This window comes from Peromyscus eremicus, chromosome 8b, assembly GCF_949786415.1.
Source record: "Peromyscus eremicus chromosome 8b, PerEre_H2_v1, whole genome shotgun sequence".
NCBI lineage: Eukaryota > Metazoa > Chordata > Mammalia > Rodentia > Cricetidae > Peromyscus > Peromyscus eremicus.
Window position 1 is genome coordinate 29,767,373 of NC_081424.1, and position 23,539 is coordinate 29,790,911.

General features: G+C 40.1%; 1 protein-coding gene across 1 annotated transcript in view; it reads right to left on the reverse strand.

The window, feature by feature from the left end:
• Positions 1-23,539, reverse strand: part of Arhgap18 (Rho GTPase activating protein 18) — a 147,335-nt gene that overhangs the window by 57,621 nt on the left and 66,175 nt on the right. Inside the window, exons 2-4 of the mRNA XM_059272618.1 lie at positions 9,141-9,340; positions 5,075-5,310; positions 1,287-1,350 (exon numbers count right to left, since the gene is read on the reverse strand). Coding sequence (XP_059128601.1) covers positions 1,287-1,350; positions 5,075-5,310; positions 9,141-9,340 — 500 coding nt within the window. The remainder of the gene's footprint in view (positions 1-1,286; positions 1,351-5,074; positions 5,311-9,140; positions 9,341-23,539) is intronic.

A 23,539-nucleotide genomic window follows, 5' to 3' on the forward strand; every position in this document is an offset into this window, starting at 1 on the left:
ATATTGACACTGGTACAAAAGATTCGTCTGTCTCTCTGAGGGCCCGGCTCTCCAGCAGGCTAGGGCTGGCACAGCCAGACTGCCTGCCACTTCGTGTCTGCTGGCACACAGACAGGGGGGAAAACCCAACAGTTCATTCTGATACAACACATGTAGCTACAGAGGCCTCCGCAGAAGAGGAAGAAAAAAGTGATTTTATAGATGTATGTGTGTGTGCATGCGTGTGTGCGTGCATGTGTGTGGGTGGGTGGGTGGGTGGGTGTGGGTGGGTGCTCAGACTCATAATGTTCATGTGTGCATTGCATGCCTTCATATTTTTAACTAGGGGTACAAGAGAGAAGTACTGAGAAAATTCTGACAAAACTAAGATGATCTATGCTCTCAGATTTCTAAAACATCCCACACAACCTTGTCCTAATGAGTTATTTCTAGAGGAAAGTTGGGAATGCTTCCCAGTCCTCTAGTTTATCAACAGCCACTCCTTGACCCTGCCACTTTAAAGCCGAAGGCAACACTATTATGCACAGATGCCTCAGACACTAAGATGTGAGAACGTAATAAACACACAGTTCATCTACGTCAGTGTTTGTTAAGTAACTAGGACTAATTTTTTTAAGCTTCAATCTAGGACCTTAGCTAAGGACATTTTCCCTTCTTGTAAATACAATAGCTGTAACCATTTTCTTGGTGGTGTCTAATAGAATCTTGGTATTCATTTTCTTCTAGACACTGAATTTCTAATTCATCTCTGAAATAAGAAATGTTTAATGTGAAAATGCATGAGAAAGAGAATTATAATAAATTTCAAAAAAAATCTTTTTTTTCTTAAAGGTTTCTCTAAAATTCCTGAAAATGAAACCATTTACTGATTTGGAGCTTTTGATTCATGAACGAGGCACTAACTCCACATCCTGGATGCATGGTCTTGGGAACACAGCTTCCTAAGTCTAAATCTCAGTTCTCTCATCTGTAAAATGGGTTGAGGGCAGTACCTACCAGGTACAATTCATGAGTGTACTAAATGAAAAAAAAAAAAAAAAGCTCTACATACTATTTAGGATATGATAAACAGTCTGAAAGACATATATACAAATTTGGATCAGATGGACATACACATAAAAATAATAAAGGGCCCACCCCACATTCAGAATCATGCATTCACTTATGTTGACCTTACATTAGTATTTTAACAGCAGTTGCTTAATAGAAAGAAGGTAACGTGTTAGAGTTACAACTGTTTATGACAGTAATTAAAGGGGACAGTCAAGAGCACGGGTCTGACCTACCATCTTTTCCTTGGCATTTGTTTTCATTCGTTCTGACTGACTGCGGTTCTGAGCCATCTGGAGACTAAACACAGGAAAAGAGTCACTTAGTCATCTCCAACTCACAACTAGAGAAAATGGTGTCGTAAATAATCCCATCGTAACCTTCAGACAACAAGAAATGTACTCAGAATTATACAAGTCACAGCGAGGGAACAAATGGCCATGGTTATAATCAACAGCCAATCATCCAACAAGTGTGTGATGACTCATAACGGTGGGTGAGACATACACCAAGCACAACTGGGAACAGGGAAGATGTCAAGAGTGTCCCTATCATCTGAAATACCACTATCTAGATGAAAGAGTAATGTTAGCAATATCCAGCGATAAGTAGATATATGTGACATAGTAACAACAACAAAAATAAGTAAAGTCCAAAATCATGCTTCAACATGAATAAACTCTGAGGATATTATGCTATGTGAAAGGAATCATCACAAAGAACCACGTATGTTATGATTCCATGTATATGAAAGTATCTAGAACAGGCAAATCACACAGACTGAAAGATCCATGTTTGCCTGAGTATTCAGGACAATAGAAGTAATTACTCTTGGTATGAGCTTTCTATGGAGAGAATAATAAAAATGTTGATCATGATGGTAGGGAAATCACAGGGTTATATATACCTCTTTTGTTATTGGTTTTAAAATATTTTTATTTTACATAAATCGTGACAGGTGGATTCCTAAAGCTTTCTGGCTAGCCATTCTAGCTAAATTGGTTAGCTTTGGGTTCAGTGAAAGATTCTATCTCAAAAAAGTATGGTGGAGAATGATTGAGGAAGACACTCAGTGTCGACCTCTGACCTCCATATATGTGTACACACACCCATATACACTAGTATGCATACACAACATAAGTTGTTCAAAGAAGAAAGGATAAATCAAAACTAATTGCCAAGCTGGCAATAAGCACTGACATATTGAAAAGAATTCTTTTCTTTCTATAAAGGGATTGGTGCCATGAACCATGACACCTACAAGACAGGCCTTTAGGGGTTGGTGAACATGCTGAGCGAGGACTGACTCTGCCCATGCCGCCTTTTCCAGATAAGGCTCTGGGACAGTTTTAGGGGGGTCAGGAAAGGGCACCTCGGCCAATCATACAAAGAGGTCTATTCAAATGCATTAGTTTTGATAATCACTCTGCTGGATTCCACCTCCACACTTAAAAAAGAAAAGGCCCTTCTAGTTCCCTCTAAACACAATTAACCACAAGCTGTTATCCACAAAGGGCTCCTTTCCCTCACCCACAGTTTTACAAAACTCACGAGGGCTGGTGCCAATAAGTCATTAACACATGAGTTAGAGGCCTATAGTGCTCAAGACACAAAAGTGACACATGGCATGTGGTGTACCTTAGGTGACAGCAGTACAACATTCTCCTTCCCTCTGCCTGTAAGTCTGCAGAGGATCTGCCTTCCGTGGCACAGTGAACACAGCCAGGGATTCTAATCTTACATATAGATATACATTTGGAGTATGTGGTCAAACTGTTTTTGTTAGTAATTGAAGATAGGCAAGCAGATGGATACATTTAGGCATTAAATTTCCTGGTGTAAGCTTAAGTATGGACACTGGAAAAGCTGAATACACGTTTATCCCAGAACAAAAGAGCCTAAACAAAGATGGTTACTTAAGGGATGGGCAATGGAAAAATCATCTTCCAAAGGGTAGTGGTATTTCAATTAAAGGTATCCAGCAAAAGAAAAGATTATCTTAATATGCTTGTGTTATTCTCTCTTAATGAGACCAGCAGATAATAAAAAAACAGTTATTTTAGATTCTAAACCACATGGGTGAGACTTTTCCAGAAATCTGCCGAAAAAAAAAAAGTTTATTTTAGCACCAAGTAACAATGTTGTCCTCAAGACTGGCAGGAATCCCCCACCATTTATTTTGCAAAGGTTCAGCTCTCTGCCCATTCTTGCTTTTCACTTCCTCTGAGTTTTCTAGGTGGGTAAGGCCAGGGAGGAAGCAGTGCTTTTTAATTAGGAAGGAAATGTCATCTTGTATAGCCTTACCATTCATTTTTCTATAACGGGAAACCTAGTTCTATCCTTTAGCACTGGTAGATGTCCCAAATAACCACTGGCTAGTAAGCAAGAAAGTAACTTAGACAAGCGCCTGGAGCAATCTAGTGACCCTGAATTCCTGTAAATGGGCTGAGTTTGATCCACAGTTGGCCATGCAAGCAGAATAATAGTCTGTAACTGAAAGGATTTTTGCAGGAGTGAAATGATTGCAAAAAGTAAAGGCTCTCTACATAACAACAACCCAAAAAAAAGTGCCTTAAATATAAGCTCTTCCATTCTACTTTTTATGAAGAATCATGAAAATTTTATTGCCCTTTGCTTATACTATAAATGGATTCTCAAATTCAGACTGCTTAGCATCAGAGTCATGTTTGGAAGTAGAAATACAGGAGGAGAAAGAACGCTTTAAAAGTCAGACAAATTTGAGTTTAGCATCTACGGGACATTGAGCAAGTTACTTAAAGTCTATGAACCCCAGCTGTAGGATGGAAACGATAACACCTCACTCATAAGACAGCTGTGTGGCTTCAATGAGATTATGCAGGTGAAGCAGTTAGCTCAGTAGCTGTGGCAGCAATTGCTACTGCTAATGTTGTCATTATACCCATTATTCAAGAATCCTTTCGTTACCCTCCCAATGACTTCACTGAATTTTCTAAACCAGAGCTGATGGGGCCAGAAGGCAAATTTTCTGTGCTCTTAAAAACACCATTTAGTTCAGCTGACTTGTCCTTGTTGGTAGCAAGAATTTCTTAAGTATGATCATTTCAATCCCATGCAAGCTCTTTATTTCCTCATAGATAAGCAATGAATGATTTACAACTAGCTATTCTGCACAGTGTTTTTCAGGGCCACATGGGTCTACTAATTTTACCACCTCCCTAAAATCTCTTCTTCATTTACTAGTCCTCTATTTCCACCAAAATCCAGCATCTTCCATGGAAACACTAACCATCTGTTTGTCTTAACTCAAATCTATATGCCATGGAAGGTGCCTAGAGTTAGACACACAGAGGATATTCCTTCATATCTCATGGTCCCAAACTTCACAGTTCAGTTTCCATCCATTACCTCATACTCCACTTTCACTCATCCTTGGATGGGTTGAAACTTCAAAGATTTCTTCAGGCAATAATAGATAAGGATCAGGTGGTGGTGGCACACACCTTTATTCCAGCACTCAGGAGACAGAGGCAGGGAGAATCTTTATGAGTCAGAGGCCAGCCTGGTCTACAGAGTGAGTTCCAGGGCAACCAGGGCTTCAGAGAGAAACCCTTTCTTGAAAAACCAAATAATAATAATAATAATAATAATAATAATAATAATAATAAGGATAGGAAATAATCCACCCACCCCTCAAACATCTCTATCAGAAACAACTGGTGGCAGGCAGGCTGTGTATATGGCCTCCTCCACCACTCTGTCACAGCCAATAGTGTGACAGTCACATCTAAATGCCCCCAAAGACTCCATCCTACCTCCCCCAGGATGATTGCACTGAATTTGAACTTGCTTAGGTATTTGTCTCACTGGGGTAACTTCTAAAACAGCAAAATTCAAGACCACTGGTTGACTACCAACACAGGGCTTTGACACAGGGTAGATCACAGGTGCTCATTAAGTTTGTAATGACTTGAATGAAACTGGATTGGTCCAGATGACTCCAAGCATTTCATCGTTTGCCTTCATATCAAGTAAAGAATCTTACTTTTCCTTGTGCTTCTCTCTGTTGAGCAAATATGTCTCTGACGTCAGGAATGTGGTGCTGTTTGTTTTTCTTCCTCAAGGTCTGGGAGACCGTTTCTACGCGTTTCTGAACAGCTGCTGCCTGAGTCCGGGTCAGTGTGGCTAAAAACACGATGCTTTCCTGGGGGTCATCGGCAGACTCTCCAAAGAGATTGGACAACCCAGCCTCTTTGAGCCATTCTTCTTCCAGTTCTCCCTCTAAAATAGTTTTGTAAAAGAAGAGAAAGAGTTTTGAAGTCACGAAGTATAAAAATGTTCATGTTTTTAGACCATCAGAAACCCGGACTGAAACACTTCTATTATAACCAAGCCGATGCTGAGAATCATTATCTGAAACTTGGATGACTGCCATCCACTCTGGCCACAGTGATAGCAAATTTTGGGTCAATTTCATATATACTTAATTAAATTTTTTTAAATTGCTTCACATGTAATTAACCTCCACAACTTTCTGCATATTAACTAAGGAGGGCGGTACTGTGCTCCTTCTAGAGGCGGGCAGGCGAGCGAGCCATGAAGAGACAACTTGCCCCAGCAGGTGGCACAGGAAGTTGGTGCTGAGAGCACACGTGGAGGCCAAGTTTCTTGGCTTCAATTCAAGGCCATCTTGGAGTCCAACACTAATCTCTAAAAGGGTTTGTTTTCTCAGTTCTGTGTAGCTAGTGAGGCATATGGCAAGGCAGTGAAAAAAAAATATCTGGGCATTGGGGAACTATTCAATTTCAAATTAAATTTTCTATTTTTTTCTCAAATGAGAGAATATAGATATTAAAGAATTTTTAAAAGCATATTATTTTCAGCAGCAACAACAAAAAAGAGCTTGTATGTAAACTAATTAAATAACGGAATCAATTGAAGAACACAGAACGTGGGAATTCGGCTGTCACTTAAATATGGTTTCTTCTACATCTGCGATCTCTGCATCTCAATATTCAATGTTCAATATTCATCTCAAATATCCTGGATTGGATATATTGCTAAAAAGCAAATGTGTCTGAGCTGAACATGGGTATGAACTATTTTTTTTTTCCTTTTCTTTTTACCTTTTTTTCTTTAGACAGAGTATCATTACATAGTTCGGGCAGGCTCTAAATTTTGACCTCCTACAGCAGACTCCTTCATGCCCTACCAGACCTAACGATAGACATTTAATCTCTTGTCATTCCCTAAAAACAACATTGTATCTATATAGTACTTCATGTTGTATCATGTACTATATATAAATACTAGAGCTGGTTTCAAGTATACAGGAGTATGTAAATAGGTTTACACAGATTCTATGCTTTTACAAAAGACATTTTAGCATCTATCTGTTTGTGTGGTCTGGAACCAATCATTCCTAAATATCAAGGGATGCTATATTTTATAAGACCTAATGAAGCTTGTAGAAAAAACAGATGGAAAACTAGAATAGAGTCACTTCAAGCACCATGTTTATAGAGAGAAATAAAAAAGTAATGGCAGGTCACAAAAGACACGAAGAGTCTACACCCCATTTCAGAAGCTTGACAGCCATGTCATTTTGAACAAGTCAGCCTCAAGCTAATTCTGCTTTTTCTTCCATAAAACTAAATGAGGGCCACCAGAGCTACTTCATGACCAAAGGTCAAGACACATTGCAAATATTATCATCTGTATCACTAGTGACTGATTTCTGTCCTTCTACGCTAGACAACTCCTTGAATGTAGAAATCAAATGTCAATAGACCTGGCCACAAAAAAACAACTGGCCATTGTCATTACTGCTGAATAGATAAAACACACTACAGGTGTATAAACCCAGAGTGCTGAGGAGGAGAGAGAACGCTTGATATTAGCATGCCAAGGAGAACAAGATGATTATAGCCATTTAGTACATTAAAAATATAAGAAAAATTCAAACTGTTTAAAATCTAAGAAAAGCCAGGCATGGTGGCTCCCACCTTTAATCTCAGCCCAAGAGGCAGAGACAGTCAGATCTCTATGAATGGGAGGGAGGCCAGCTTGGTCTATATAGTGAGTCCCAGGACAGCCAGGGTTATATAGGGAGACCATGTCTCAAATAATAATAATAAATAACACCTAAGAAAAATATGAGTATACAGAATAATGCCCATTGTTCTTCATCATTTGTGAATTCAATTTAACTTAGGAGATGTGTCAAACAGCCAAAAGCACATTCCTACACATAAGACTTAAATATGGTTTTCCCTAGCATATTGTTTCCTACTGAGCAACTGGTAAGTTGCTTCTGTCTTGAAACACAGACTGAAAGATGATATTTTTTAATTATTATAAATAATATAGGTTTGTTCATAATGTATTTAGAAAAGTAGTGGAGGAAAATAAATGAGAAATCAGATTAGCTAACAATGACTTTCTTTTATCATTCTGAAAAATATTAAATTGAGAAAAGTATCCAAGCCTGGTACAATGACACACACATGCGATCCCAGCTGTTAGAAGGCTGAAGCAAGAGAATTACAAATTCAAGATAATCCTAGTCTACATAGTGAGACCTTGTTTAAGAAGAGCACTGAAGTCAGGCCCCAGATTGCTGTGGAACAATCTTTTTGTACACTACGAATATGTATTACTCTAATTGGCTAATAAAGAGATGATGGCCTATAGTTAGGCAGGATTTTCAGGGAGAGAGGACACTGGGAAGAGGAAGGACGGAGTCATGGAAGTCTCAGTAGTCTCAAGGAGATGCAGAGGAGCAAGAGATGAACATGCTGTACTGAGATAAGGTACTGAGCCATGTGGTAGGACATAGATAGAAATATGGGTGAATTAAAGTTGTAAGAGCTAGTTAGTAACAAGCCTAAGCTATCATATGAGCATTTATACTTAACATTAAGTCTCTATGTGGTTATTTGGGAGCCAGATAGTGAAACAAAGCTGACCAGCAGTCCCAATGAAAAACTCCACCTACACCAGATTACTATTGGTAGATTATTTTTAAAGCAACATTGTAGCAAAGGAGAAAACCCTATTTATAGAGTTACTTAACTCAGTAGTTCAGTAGACAGTAAGTTAAGGATGTCTGTATTAGTGGATCACAGAACTGATTATGACTTTACCTTTTTGACATTTATATATCTACTAGTACACCAAAACATACATACAAGTTAATGGATAGCATAGAAAGAAAGTCATAGTTTTGATAACAAAATCTGGCATCACAAATATGGTGACTTCTTTAATTTATAAAATTAAAGGAATTAGTAAAAAAAAATTAAGAAAAATATTTTTAAAGTGAAGTATTGCATGTTTCCTCCAGAATATCAAGTAGAGTAGTGAAGTGTATATAAAATACCATTGGGAAGAGATGTAAGAAAAAAAACAGTGCATTAAATACCAAAAAGAAGCAACTCAGGGAGGTGAAAATGCTAATACTGTCTTCCAGCATTGAAATCTGCATCCTTCCACCAGTAAAGCATGCTGTATTGCCTCTGATCTGGATACTGTGCTGAATGATACAGGACCAGGTGTACCAGAGGTCTAAAAAAACCACCCACACAGGTTGCTTATGCACATCTACAGTGTAGAGATGTACTGGCTAGAAACAAGATATATACCCACAAATGCTCAAAAGACTACCATATATGGGAAAGTAGAATGAACTTCCTTAAAGCAATCTGAGTTAGAACACAGACTGCAAACCAACGTAGTTCTAACATATCCAGCTACTTAACAAATGGAAAAACAGAATCACTGCAAAGTAGAGAGCTTGCTGTCACCATCCACACTTCTTGGAAACCAAATAGCCATAATGCTAGTATATTATGGAAGGAATCAAAATCAGTGTGTATGATTTTAAACAGCAAGTCTAACTCACTGAATCTCCAGTATAATGGGCTTAGCTATCTTTACAAAGTAAGTTTGCTCATAACACTTATTCCTAGTAACTGGACTCTTATACCTGCTACAGTCTAATAACCTTCCAGTTCAAAGGCAACCAGCGGGACTACTTGGGGTCTGTTTCCTTTCCTTCTGGATGTCCATTTTCTACTAATATACACACATTTTATTCACTCAGTCATTACCATCAGGCTCTTTGACAACAACGGCCTCTTGACCTCCTTGGCGATTTTCATTAGACCTTTTGATATTTTCTAGTTCCGTCCAATAGTCCTCCATCGATACTTCATCCAAAGAATCCTGGGAACTTGATCGATCAAATGGAGGCCTCTCTGTAACTTTGGTGGAACTTTCTTGGTTCATGGTGTACTGTCCATATCTGCGACTATAAATATAGAATAAAACATGGTTCATTTCAGCATGAGAAACTAGCACCATTTCCAAAACACAAAAGCACTTAGCTGGGAAATCTGGAAACTACTTAAGTTCACCCTTGTTTTGTTAACTCGGATATATTATGGTCAGTAACACCAAAAGGAAAACAGTTTGATGATTCATCTGAGTCTCAGGCTCTACAGAAAATAATGACAAAGAATAAGGAGCAGCTACTAATTTACCCTTTTGTTTAGATTCATTTAAATCTGAAATTTTGTATTTAGAAAGCAATAGAGTGAGCCTAGATTATTGGCTATTCACAAATATATTGGGAACAAATTTTATGTAAGCATAATTTTTATCAATTACTTATATATACCAAACTCAATCAACTTATAGCCAATCGCTCCTATCAGTGAATAAAGTGTTAATTTCAATTTCTATCTTATTTTTGATGTTGAAATATATAGGAGTTAATTTATGAAATTCTAAGAAAGCACTTTTAAAACTTATAATTGGACTCATGACATACACATAAATAATTTCTAATATGACTAAATACTCATTTACTGGAAATTCTGAACAACTTCAAATTGCCTCAAATAGTTATTATTATTTATGAAGAAAAAGATAAATTGAATGAGACTTGTTTTCATTACATTATTTTTTTCTTTTAATTTTTTTTTATTTTATAATTTAATTTAATTTTACATATCAGCTACGGATTCCCTTGTCCTCCCCCTCCTGCTGCCCCCCTTTCCCCCAGCCCACCCCCCATTCCCATCTCCTCCAGAGCAAAGACTCCCCCAGGGATTCAGCTCAATCTGGTAGATTTAGTCCAGGCAGGTCAAGTCCCCTCCTCCCAGGCTGAGCCAAGTGTCCCTGTATAAGCCCCAGGTTCCTAACAGCCAGCTCATGCACTGAGGTCCCGGTCCCACTGCCTGGGTGCCTCCCAAACAGATCAAGCTAATCAACTGTCTCGCTTATCCAGAAGGCCTGATCCAGTTGGGGGCTCCTCAGCTACTGGTTCATAGTTCATATGTTTCCATTTCTTTGGCTATTTGTCCCTGTGCCTTTTCTAATCTTGGTCTCAACAATTCTTGCTCACACAATCCCTCCTCTTTCTCGCCAATTGGACTCCTGGAGCTCCACCTGGGGCCTGGCCGTGGATCTCTGTGTCTGCTTCCCTCAGTCATTTATTTATTATGGGCAAGAGAGGGCTCACAAGTCATGGAGAGTGTGTGGAAGTCAGAGGACAGCTCAGGACAATCAGTTCTTTCCATGGTGTAGGTCCCAGAGATTGAACTCTGGTCAATGTGCTTGTCAGCAAGTGCCTTTACCTACTGGCTGCTTTATCAGCCCTTGAATGAGATTTTTATGACTTCATTTCCATGATACTCCTATCCCACCTACTTCTGAAATTGAATTTTGAGAATTTACAATAAAAAGCCTATATAAAACAGAACTTTTTATTTTTATTATTTACAGATAGAAAGAAAACAGCCCTTCAGTACCTCAAAGAGATACATTTTCATTTCTGGTGTCTTTGCTTCATATAAAATAATTTTCTTTTTATAGAGTACAATTTGAGTGGGGATAATCATTGGTAGAAGAGTTTTATTATTCTAATTTCAAAATGCTATTTTAACTCTCGAAGACTACTAAGAAGCAATACTTGCTAGACCAGTTTTATTTCCTGTACATATTGAAAATAAAGAGAAACATAATAAAATGAAATTCTTTAGTATTGCATGAGTGATAGTTAACTGGTCTTTCTGATATTTAAAAGCATAGAATCTTAACACTGTGTGAAGGAGCAGGTCCCTAAACTCTGGCAAATCGATCCAGTTGAATTCCAAATGGTTTGTTAAACCAAAAAAAAAAAAAAAAAAAAAAAAAAAAGCCAAAGAACTTGTGAAGAAATAGAGCATAACCGGTTAGCTATGATGTGCTACTAGGCAAATTTTATTTATTACGGCTGGTTCTTTAGATCCTAGGGACTTTATTAATGCTGCTTGTGAGAATCAAAAGAAGGGTCATTAAAATCTCTCCTTGGAGTAGGGTATGGAACCCTAACCTAGTAATGTCAACACTCCATAGACAGGGCCAATGGGTTTGCAAATTCAAGGCCATCTTGGGTTGTGGAGTGAGATTCCCTACCCCACAAATACCTCTTTTCTTGTCAGTAACCATGGAGTGGTGATGGGATGGGTGGACTTCAGGAGCAGAGTTAACAAGAGGAAGTGGCAGGAATTCTTGGGAATCTTTCATCCAGTCTCCATTGCTGGTCTCCTTCACCCCTAACTCAAGGGCTACTTCCTCCCTGTTTACGTCACTGTGTATGTAACGCCCAAGCCAGGTGACTGGCCCCATTTATCACTGTATCGTCATGAATTATCACTGAAGAATTTTCAGTCTTGATTTACAAATGGTTCATGAGAGTCAGCCCTCCCATAAAACGTTTATAGTTCCAGGATCAGACACATCATTCACCTGTGTGTGGTCCGCCTCCTTTCTCAGCCTGTCTGGATAGCTAAGGCAGATTCACTGTGTTCCCCATTCGTTTTTGCTGTTGTTTATTTCATCATGTTAACTATGCCAGCATCACATCTTTGCTCTTGTTCTCTCTCCCATTAGAGTATAAAATTGGCTGCCATTTTCTTGCTTTCTACCACTAGCTCTGTGGTCTCTGTTGGAGACGACAATGTGTCCTGTGAACTGTGAGAAGCATAATAACTAATAATATCAAATAATTTGGTTTATCTGCACACAGGAAAGTAGTGCAGCTGAATAGAAGAACATTAAGCTTTTCACTCCTGCAGGAATGTGTTTATTCTGGCAAGAAATTTCCAGTAAATTCCCATTAAGATAGCATGTGCAGAAAAATTCGAGGGCACTGAGTCACAGCGTTGTTACATAAACGTATCTTCTCTGTCAAGCCCTGCCTTCAAAACATGCACACAGCACCACTCTTATATCTCAGTGCTGATGAAATGACTCAATATTGTGACTTTGCTTGGATTTGGGTGCTGAGTCAATTTGTGATAACTTGAAAATCACTAAATCATGGGCCTTTTCTATTTTTTCTCTTTTTCTTTCCCTTTCACACCACTGGTAAGTATTGTTGGACCATATTTTCCATTCTAAATATTAGAGTGAGGAATGGGAGGCAGCAAATGTTCAGTAATAAACTACTCTTTGATGAATTCTGTCAACCTATTTTTTTTTTCTTTTAAAGCAAACATTTCAAGTGAGGACAGTTAATATGCTGTATCACTTCCCTTTTGAGAACATACTTAACTTTTATGCTTAGGACAGGCAAGAGCTCAAAGTCTAGAACCTTCCTAAGACTGCCCTGGTAAGTGGCCAGTTACCCGATTTCCTCCTTTTGATTTTTGAGGACTATGTCTTTTATCTTAACACTCATTCTGAAAATTGAGTTCAGAATCATAAAGCACCATCTGCTAGGTGTAATGAAGTAGAGCTGAAAGGGAACTCATTTCCACAGGATCTCAGCCAGCACATGGTAGTAAAATCAAGGAAACAGAGACTATACCATAGGCAGCTACCAACGGCCCCTTCAGACCTCCTGTCAATCAACTATCCAAGTTCTTTTTTCTCCCTGCAGCAGCCTCTACGCTGGCCATCCTAGAGCCGGGCTTCAAGCGTCCTGCATCACTCACCCCCTGTAACTATAATAACCAAACTGAAAATAGTTCTCTCAGGGAAGTTGTCTGGCAGTTGCTCCAAGCCTGGCTGTGTATATATCATGCTCTTCCTAATACATGCATTGTCCTTTTGCCTTTTTTCATGGCCACCAAAACCACCAAGAAATACTCACTTCATAGACACTTAAGGGCCTTCCTGGAATGGTTTTTTTTTTCCCCAACTTGCTACCATGTCTTCTATGCTTATAAAGATAATTGGACCTTTTTTTTTTACTGTATTTTCCCCAGGTATAACATCTCATTTTGCTGTAATAATTTTGCCAGCTGATCAGAAAATTTAAAAGATATCCATACTCTTCAAGGTATTAGGAATGCCTGTTTTTGCTTTCGCAACACCGGCGAGCTCAGCCTGGTGCTAAGGACAAGGGAGAGCTGGCAGGCTGACCAACCCTGCAACTACTCAGGCCCAGAACCAGGATTATGAGTTGGCCCACCCCACCCATGATCTTCGGGAGCATGTGAAGGGGCCAGTTCTGCAGAACCAAAGCTGCAGGATCTCCACAACACAGGGCAACAACAGGATATCCAAGAGGAGTCCCAGTGAGAGCCCAGCATTGATAGTGTAGCATAAATCAGAGGCCTCAGACCAGACCAGTGACTCTTTTCAATGAACACTTGCAAATAAAGATATATAAACAAAAGGATATACTGCATGACTCTCTGTGTCACACTACAAATTCCATGATGAGATTTTTTTCCTTTTTTCCATTTTTTCCTTCTTTTTTTCCTTTTCAGTTTTATTTTATTTTGTTTTGGGAGGCAGGGTTTGCAAGGGGAGAGGGTGGATACGAAAAGATGGGGAAATGAATGGGATCTAGACGCATGATATGAAAGATGCAAAGAATAAGTAAAAAGAAAGTTAAAAAAATCAAGATGAGCAGCACTGTTCTGTTTGTGGAATGGCCTTTAGTGTCCAGCTTCCCAGAGGCATCTGGATGCTCACATCTGCTGCTGCAGTCAATCTCTGGCTGTATCCCACATGTTCTGGGATCCCCCACTATGTTCTCATGGCAGAACAGGAACCAAAGAAGCAAAGAGAATCCTAAGGACACTAGGAAAACAGTTTAGATTGCTAGTCCCCTGAAAGGATTCTTAGATTCCCCCATGTCCCCAACCACACCCTGAACACTTCTCAAAAACACCCCTAATGGATCCTAATAAGGGGCATCTTATTCCGTGGGCAGTGTTCCAGAAGTCCCTACTGAGAGAAACAGGAATGCTTTCCTGGTGCCTCTTGACCTACTTCTTTGTTTGTTTCATTTAGTTTTGCAGGCTTTCATTAAAAAAAAAAAAGAAAAAGAAAAAAAACTGGATATATTCCAATAGTATCTTCATATTGATATTATAATGACAAAGAATAAAGATATCATTTAAGAGCCCTACCTTGCCAATGTCCTTAATCATTCACTCATATCTATCCCTAATAAGGGTGAGCAACTTTCCCCTCTGGTGGGGTGTTTCATGATATGTATTTACCTCTGTGCTCCTTGGTCATCCATGGTCTCTTTCTGAAGTCACCGCAAGGCAGATTTATTTGTAACTATAGGCTGTGAACTGGAATGCAGATTTAGTAATCTGGTCCAGTTTTTATTTTTTTGTATTCTACCTCCTTAAGGCTTAGAAAACAATACTTCAAAGTATGGTTGGGGCATGCTTTTGAATTAAAAGAAAGTGGAAAGCCTTAGGAGCTTCCTCTGAAGCAAGGCTACCTAATTTCCTCTTCTTTCTTCTGCCCCAAAGCATGCAAGGACTCTCTCACATCCTCTTCTCTGATAGAATAAATATCTTCTCAATGAAATACAACCTCCTTAAGCATCCTCCCTAGGAACCTCACCAAGTAACCAGGAAATGTTAACCAATGGAGAGGAAAATGTACCAACAACCCTCCCAATGTTCAGAGGGGTCTGATGATGGAATTATGATTTTATGATTTGCAGGATTTCTGGAGAAACTTTGTGTATGTAAGGTCAGATTTACATTGACACCCTGCTTTCTTAACTGGTAGCTGCCACCCCCAGAGCTGAGAGCAACTTGGTCCCAATCTGTGGTCTGCCTTTGGGGCTCATTCATTTCTACTGAAACTCATTTACTATCCCCTGAAGGTGTCAACAATTCCCTGATCTATCTCTTTCTCCCCTATTAGAGAGGATTTATGTTTCATCCATCTGACCCTCTCTGAGCTGCATATCTTAGGACCCCTGATGCACACAAGCACATTAAACACATACGTAAGCCCCTTTTCCTGCCAATCTGTCCATTGTCAGTGCATGTCAGAGGACCTTTGGAAGGGGGAGAGACACCCCCCTCCCTTCAGGTCTGTGTTCAATAATGCTTCAAGTCTCACTCCTTCTTTTGTCCCTGTCAGAGGTAAACTTTTTGTGACCTTCTGTTTTCTTGAAGTCCTTGGATAATTGACCGTGGTTTTGTATTTCATTTTCTTAAAAAAGAAAATCTTTTCTAAGTATGAAAAATGACTACACCTGCCATCATATTTCTTATCCTATTTTTATTAGTTTTACTCATCATCATCATCATCGTGCGTGTGTGTGTGTGTGTGTGTGTGTGTGTGTGTGTGTGTAGGTCAGAGGACAACTATTGGGAGTTTGAGGGGGGAGCTGAACTCAGGCCATCAGGCTTCTGTAGCAAGGACTTTCACTCTCTGAGCCATTTTGAATCCTTCCTTCCCCCTTTACTTTTATTTCTATTCAAGACAAGAAGTAGCCAGAGTTGGGGACGTAAAACAGAAGAGTCGCATTTATTTTTGTGTTTTAGGCTAATCAGAGAAAAAAGTTTCAATTCAGGCTACAATACTTTTATCAATCATAATGGTTACAAATATTTTATATAAAATAATTTTATATTTATTGAAACAAACTTAAAAATAATATTAAAAACAGGTTTTCAACCTCTCTCATCCTTTTCTAGATGAGACAACAAGGTCTAGGCACTCAATCTTTCTCCAAGTTGCCTCAGCAAAGGGATGAGAAAACTTGGATTAACGGAATCATTCCTTTTTCAGGGATCAGTCAATGATACCAAACAGACTCACAAGGATAGAGCTTCGTCCTGTCTCAACAATTGCAGTTTTCTGAGCTTATGGTGCATTTAGCTAGGCCAAATTTATCTTGATGAAACAATCTAGAGTCAACATCTTTAAATGGCTATTATACGCATTGGGATGGCCCATCTAAGAGGACTGGAAAGGTAATCAACTAAGAGATAAGGCTCTGGGCACAACTGAGAGGGATCTTCTTGAGCAGGTTATTTTCAGTGGACAGACATACCCTGAATGTGGAGGGTACATTCCAGCGGCAGCCAAATCAAAGGAGACCCTAAGGGCAAAGCTTTTGCACTCTGCTTTTCACCTGTTTGCCTCTGGGCTGCCTTCCTATGTGTCTGGCAAGGCCATCTCCTGTCTTAGTTACTTTTCTATTACTGTGTGTTAGTTAATATTATGAGGTGCTGTGTTAAGAGGCACTGTTTACCATGCAAGAAAAGCCACGAGGCACAACAAAGCCCGCTATAAGAGTTTACTAAGGAAAGATGTGCTTAGGCCTATGGAAGATAGTGCAGGGAAAGAGAGAGGAAGAAGAAGAGGGGGGAGGAGTCTGTGACCCCCTTTTCATGGATTCCCCCACACATGCGCATATGGGCTTATATAGCTATGCCACACATGCCCATAGATGAAGTGATCACGCAGCACACAGACTGCATAGGAGGTAAGGCCCCAGGATGACTAAGCCTCTTGCTTGGCTACTGGACAGCGCATGTGCAGTCATATAACGACACTGTGAAGGGATACCATGACCAAGGCAACATATAGAAGTAAACCTTTAATGGGGGCTTATAATTCCAGCAGATGAGGCTATGACCATCATGGTGGGGTATATGGCAGCAGGCAGGCAGGTATGCTTCAGGAGCAGTAGGAGAAACTTTGCACCTTACCCATAAGCACGAGGCAGAAAGAGAATTAACTGGGAATGGTGTGCGCTATTGAAACCTCAAATCCGATCCCCCAATGACAATGTCTTCTCCAACAAGGACAGACGTCCTAATCCTTCCCACTATCAATTCAAATATATAACCCTATGGGGACCATTCTCATTCAAACCAGCACATCTGCCCTATTTCCTTCTCACTATCAAGTTCATTGTCCAGTCAGTACTGCTGCCTCCATTACTGACATCAAAACCCAGTTTCTTTTGCCTTCCAATGTAGACTGAAGACCAGCGGCTCTCCAGGAATCGTCCAGATCTTCAGTGCCAGACTGGAATTGCTGAGACATTCAGCCTTATGAACTACCAGGTTCTCAGCCTCTCTAGTATGAAAATGTCCACTGTTACACTATCTAGATGTTATCATGTAAGCCAATGTAACAAAATCTCTTTTAATATACAATCATTCTATTGATTCTGTTCCTCTATAGAACCCTGGTTAATATAGCAATCAAGAGAAAAATACATTTAAGTCAAACCATACTTCTTTTAAAGGGCACTGAAAACCATAGAGGCTAAAAAGCCAAAAACAAAAGCTAAATGCCCACACATGAGCCATGACTACTTAGAACCTGACCCCAGAGACTTATGGTGCTTTTTACAGACATCTGAAATGTAACTCCTATGACCCACATCACCCTCCCCAAATGTCCAGTCTCAAGAAATACAATTTATTTTATGATATGAACTTCTTCATAAAAGAGTAAGGTACCTACCTATGTACCCAGGTATGGATCTTGCACAAATAGCCCACAAAATAAGAGCAAGTAACTATTACAGAAAGGTCTATCCCTCTTGGTGGCAGGGTCTCTTCTATGCTGCTTCTTTTATGGTGCTTTTCAAAAAAATCACTGTCTTTTCATGTCCTTGATAAATTCTTTTTACACTCATTCCTGTCACTGGCCTTCCAAATTCCATTTCATACAATATGTTTGTGGCCTCTATGAGCCCCCCTCCCTCTTTGTCTCTCTTCTCTCTGGTATTTGTAGTGATCAACCAAAAGACCTGTGAATGACTGAAGGTCTCTGGCCAGGGCTTCTCTCCAGTGTAACTCAAAGGACCCCTGGACTGGGAACTCTGGGCCACTCTTGTCCTATATGGTACAAACTAAAGAGTTCCTTTCTGTCCTTTTTCAAAAAGCCTTACATCTTGTTCACAACTGAAGGTACCCTGACCAGGCAACACTTTGATGGAACCTAAAGGCTGTGGATAAAAGAGGACAGACAGCTGTGGTCCATAGCATCAGGTGCTGCTTTTCTTATTTTATGAATCCTCTCCCTCGTTCTCCTTGGTACAGTTGTCTTGAAAACATGTTCATGGTTAATTCTTTCCCAAAGAGCCCCACTTCTCCCATTCTTCTCAGTTCTCTTTCGTCTCTCAGGAGTTGGAGGGACCAAAGAGTATGTGGCTGGTGCCTACTGAGTTCAACCTTCTTTCCAAGCATCTACAACTCAATGTGCATGGCCATTGTTTGCATGCCAACACCCCCTCTCCCAGATGACTTCCTGATCTTGATCTCAGAGACTGAGTGACCAGACTTTCACTTCTTTCTGACAGTGAGTCACTCTTTTTCCCTCATGGTAAACCTATAGCCAAGTTCAGTTTATGAGTTCCCTTTTAAGGACAGGTTCAACCTAGCCAGGAATGTAGGTGACTCTACAGCAAAACTGGGTTTCAATCTCATGAGCCACTTTACCTTTATTCTTGGGGAATGCCTAAGAATGTTTGCCTCAGGTCTCTTGCAGGCAATTGAGTGATCCATCACCCATAGAGGAAACATTCTGGATGGATGTCACCCCCCAATTGACCCTCCATTGGTTATACATTCTTCATTCACTCTGACTCATTCCTGGGATGTACTCTTCAAAATTAGTGTACATTTGTCTTTAGAACCTCATAAAGAAGGGCCTTGGTAAACTCTCATTAGACAAGTAATATTGGCCCCTTAATGTCCTGTTGACTACCACAATATCATTCTATATCTCTATCGTTAAGGAAAGAACTCCAAGGTTCCTATATTCAGATTTTAATGAACTTATCACAGGACTTTCCATTGTAGGAAAGATCTAGTAAGTTTCTTACCAGACCTTCTAACAATAGCTTGTCTTCCTTGAACAAACCAGCCCCCAATGATAATCTTGACAATTCCACTTTGGATGCATTCAAGCTCCTGCTCAATCTAGAGCTCAACTCCTTTTTCTCTGTCAACAACCTCCCATCCATCCATCTGATAAGCCTCTACTTTCCCCTTTCTACTCCTCAAATGCCTTTGGTTCCTCCCTTTGTCTAGGGAACCTTCCCAACCAGCTCTTCCCCTGACCCAGATGTACTCTATCCCTCCCACATTCACTTCAGGACTCTCAGGGAACAACTAGAAGCCATACTCATTCCACAGGAAAATATCCTCCCCTTTGTGGTGTGGTTGGTGGGAGGACCTTGGCACCATCTGGATTCACATCCTTTTCTCTGGGATGCATCTCAAATTTAGTTTGAAGTAACGTTAACTAGACAAGGTGTCTACCTTCATTAAGGAATGCAAAGGTCTGTGACCTTTGCCCTAACCTGGCAAGACATTTTTATCATTCTGACCCACCTGCTGTACTCTTAAAGTAGAATCTGAATTTGGCCTTTAGCAGGTTTATAAGCCGTTAATCCAGGCACAGCCAGGGCAGACTCCATTGTAGTTAGAAGCTAATACAGAACCATGCTGGTTTTAACAGGCCAGTGGTAGAGATGATAGGGGAAGGACCTGTCAGAACTGTATGATTACCTGTCTCTTAAGAGGAATAAAGAAGGCTGTTATCAAAGTTGTTATCTTGTAACAAATTACAAGAGATAACAAAATAGGGACTTTCAGAAAACCCTCCCACAGGATTAAAAAACACTCAAATCTGATTGGCTTGGCTCTTATCACGTCCTACTCATGTATCCACTTCTTGTCAGTCAAGCTACAAGGCCCACCCACCACTCTGATCCTCTTGGAGTTCTCCTTTTTCCTTTTCTGGTAAGGGCCAGGTAAAACCCATGCTTAAATACCTTTAGACCCTAATAAAGAGTCATGAATCTTTTTTTTTAACCTTTCTAAATTTAACCACATAGTTTTAGAAGCTGAGCTCATTCTTTTCCCTCCCTTCCCATCCTAAAAGACCCAACTCAGAGGGCAATCATCCTAAACCTTTTCCTTCTGAGAGAATTCTGAAAGCACTGCTCAGCTAGCTAGTGTCGCCACTTCCCTCAAGTTTTGTCCTGTTTTCCCTTCTCTGTCCTTCCTACAGCGTCACTGGGCGCCTATGCTGGGCCTAGGGTTTCTTCTCATCATCACAATCACCATTGTCACGCCTCCCATCTGTCTTCTTGAAATCACCTTATGGTACCCTTTTAACCATTGCGACTTTTGGGGTCCTCCCTACTCCTATTCCCACACCTTTTAGCCAACTCCCCTGTTGCCTTTTCCACAGTTTCATCAAATACAACTCAGTCTTCACAGAGGACTGTCGGCTTGGCCTGCCCTGAACTCCCAATTGGACTGAAAACTCCTACCCAGCCATTTCATTTACAGAGTCATCATCTCCTCTTCAGCCTTTATGAATACACATTCCCTGACTTCTCTACCATGCTGTTCAAGCCTTTTCAGCCTTATGCTTCTAAGCAGCTCAGTAGCACCAACCAGGACCCCCAACCCCCCATACACCTATTCAGTTCCAAAGTGACTCCAGAAGATACACATTCCCACTTTGTTAATTATTTTATACTAATGATCTTTCAGGGAATGAAATATAGAGGCAAAGGGCCAAAAAAAAAAAAAACCTAAATTCTCACATATTAACAGCTAGGCCATAATTACTTGGAGTCAGAACCCAATGACTTCAAGTGCCACATATAAATATCTGAAGCCTGTATTCTAAAGATTCTGGGGCACATTACCTAGATGATCAGTCTCAAGAAGAACAATTTGCAGTAAAATATATTACTTGAACCAGATAGTGAGATGCTTACCTATATATATAGATATATGAATACATAGATATATATAGATATGGCCATTGTACATATTATTGCCCATACATGAGAAAAGACCAAGTAACTACTCCCTTAACTGTTATTTAAAACAAAACAAAAACAACAAAACACATTCTCTTTCAGTGGTGTGATTATCTCTCTGGGAACTCACCCTCAACTTCTCTTACAGCCTGCTACAATAAATTCTCTTCTTTGTTTTCTCAAGCCCTTAGTAAATTCTATTTACCCCACCCTCCCAGATACCATTCAACATGGTAGAAACATTTTCTAGTCCATGTTCTAAAACATAATTGGTGTCATCCTGGAGCATGCCTTCAAATCTAACCCATTAAAAACAAACAAAACTTTGCAAACATTTTTTTTTTTACATTTTTCAAATTTCACTCTTCCTCATCTACGTTATCTCCATGTTAAATATAAGAAGTGTGCTTCTAATCAGCGGGTTCCTTTCACTGCAGCCGAGATATCAAAGAAATCATCAGTACTACAGTGAGTGGCTAAGCTATTAATACTGTGTAATGGCCCTGTCCATCTGCAGCTGCTCGGTTGGAATGACTGTGAAGAGCTACCGCCTATGAATGACCCAAGTCATTTGCTTTCCTTTGGAAGGGAATGCTGGCTATGGTCTAGCTGAAAGTAGTAATTATTAGGAGTGTCTGTGACATCCAGGAACAAAGAACCCTGACAATGCCTAAGGGCAGAGAGACACTGGTTAGCAAACTGTACCACAGTGCCCCTCCCCACATTCGGGGGACATAACACTCCAGGGAAAGAAGACTTTTCTCTCTGTATCCAGTTTAATTGCTATCCTTTTAAGGGCTACTAGGCTAATTTTCACTTTTCATGTAAACTGCCATCCTCTATGATTTGCATAGAGGAGAAAAAGAGAATTGATTCATTTCTTTCAGATTTTCCATTAAAGAGAAGTCACTCAACATCTTGTGTGTTGCTTTCTGATTGTCTGGAGCATCCATCCGACTGTAGCCTACAGTAAAGCAACAGGAAATGAAGGTTTGTGGGGATGGAAGAGGGAGAAAGGAGTCTTGATATATATCCCAGGCTGTCCTAGAACTCAGAGTCATTCTGCCTCAGCCTCCTGAGCACTGACTAGGAATGCAGATGTGCTCAACCACACCTGGATTTATACAGAAAAACAATGAGCAAATGAATGGACTGTGTCTATTTACACAGCATTTATCTCAACAAAACTAAGAAGAAAGTAAAGAAGTGTATTGGCAAAATTCACAAGTACCTTTGAATACTTGGCTATATCACTTCCACCAAAAAATTATGGCTAAGCTGAACTCATACCTCTTTGGGATTTCGTAATTGTTCCTTTTGTTTTGCCTTAAAAGATTTTCCACCTGGCGGTGGTGGCACACACCTTTAATCCCAGCACTCGGTTGGCAGAGCCAGGCGGATCTCTATGAGTTCAAGGCCAGCCTGGTCTACAGAGTGAGAGCCAGGACAGGCACCAAAACTACACAGAGAAACCCTGTCTCGAAAAAACAACAACAACAAAATGTTTCATTCTATGTCAAGATCACCACAAGAATCAAGAGACAGGCAAAAACTGCCATAAAGTCTATTAAAAAGTTCGGGAAGGCACAAAGAGGACTTGGGAGCAGCGACTGGGGGGCAAGTTGCAGTCATCCACTCCTCTTTGGCACAGACACGGTTCTTATTTAGAACTCTGGTTCTTGGTAGACTTGGCTCCTGTTTATCCTCAGTTCCCCCAACCTCTCCTTAGGGGCAGTATTTCCTCCTAATTTACAGACATAATAACTAGCCAGACTGGAACAAGGAGTTCTTCATTCTCAACATTATCTTCCAAGAATGAAGATATGTATAGTAGGGCTGGACATAAAAATCCCAGATCATGAGATATTGGTCAAAAGACTATCAAGTGGAGTCAGCGTATCTACTCCACTGATTATGTCACCACTGACACCAGGACCCACGAGTCCTTTCTCTAGGGCTCCTTCCTCTTTGGGTTTGGGCAGCTGAACAGCCACCTGGAATATAACACCAGCAGCTGCTTTGCATTCTGTGCAAAACCCTGCAGCATGCTCTGCTCTCCTGATGCCTTGACTCAACTTCATTTCTTGGTGCTTGTTTTTTTTTTTTTCCCCTGTGGGAGCTGGTATCATCTTACCCCTACAGACTTCCCACAGCCCTTACCACACCCGGTACTCTGGTGGCCTTGCTCATGCTCTTGTTTCTACCTCTCAACATGTGTCTTAGAACAAAACTGTGTGTTTCTCTTCATCTTAGTCTTCCTGGGTTCGAGCCTCACAGATACTTGTGAGCTTTTCAATTAATAATTAATTCAGCCCCTTTCTGAAATAGCAGCTCCAAAGCTTTTTTTTTTTTAATTTAGTTGCATAAAATGACACAGAAATTGGAGACATGAAAAGCAGCCGGTAGAGAAGTGAGAAATTCTAACATGGACAAAAGCATTGTCCT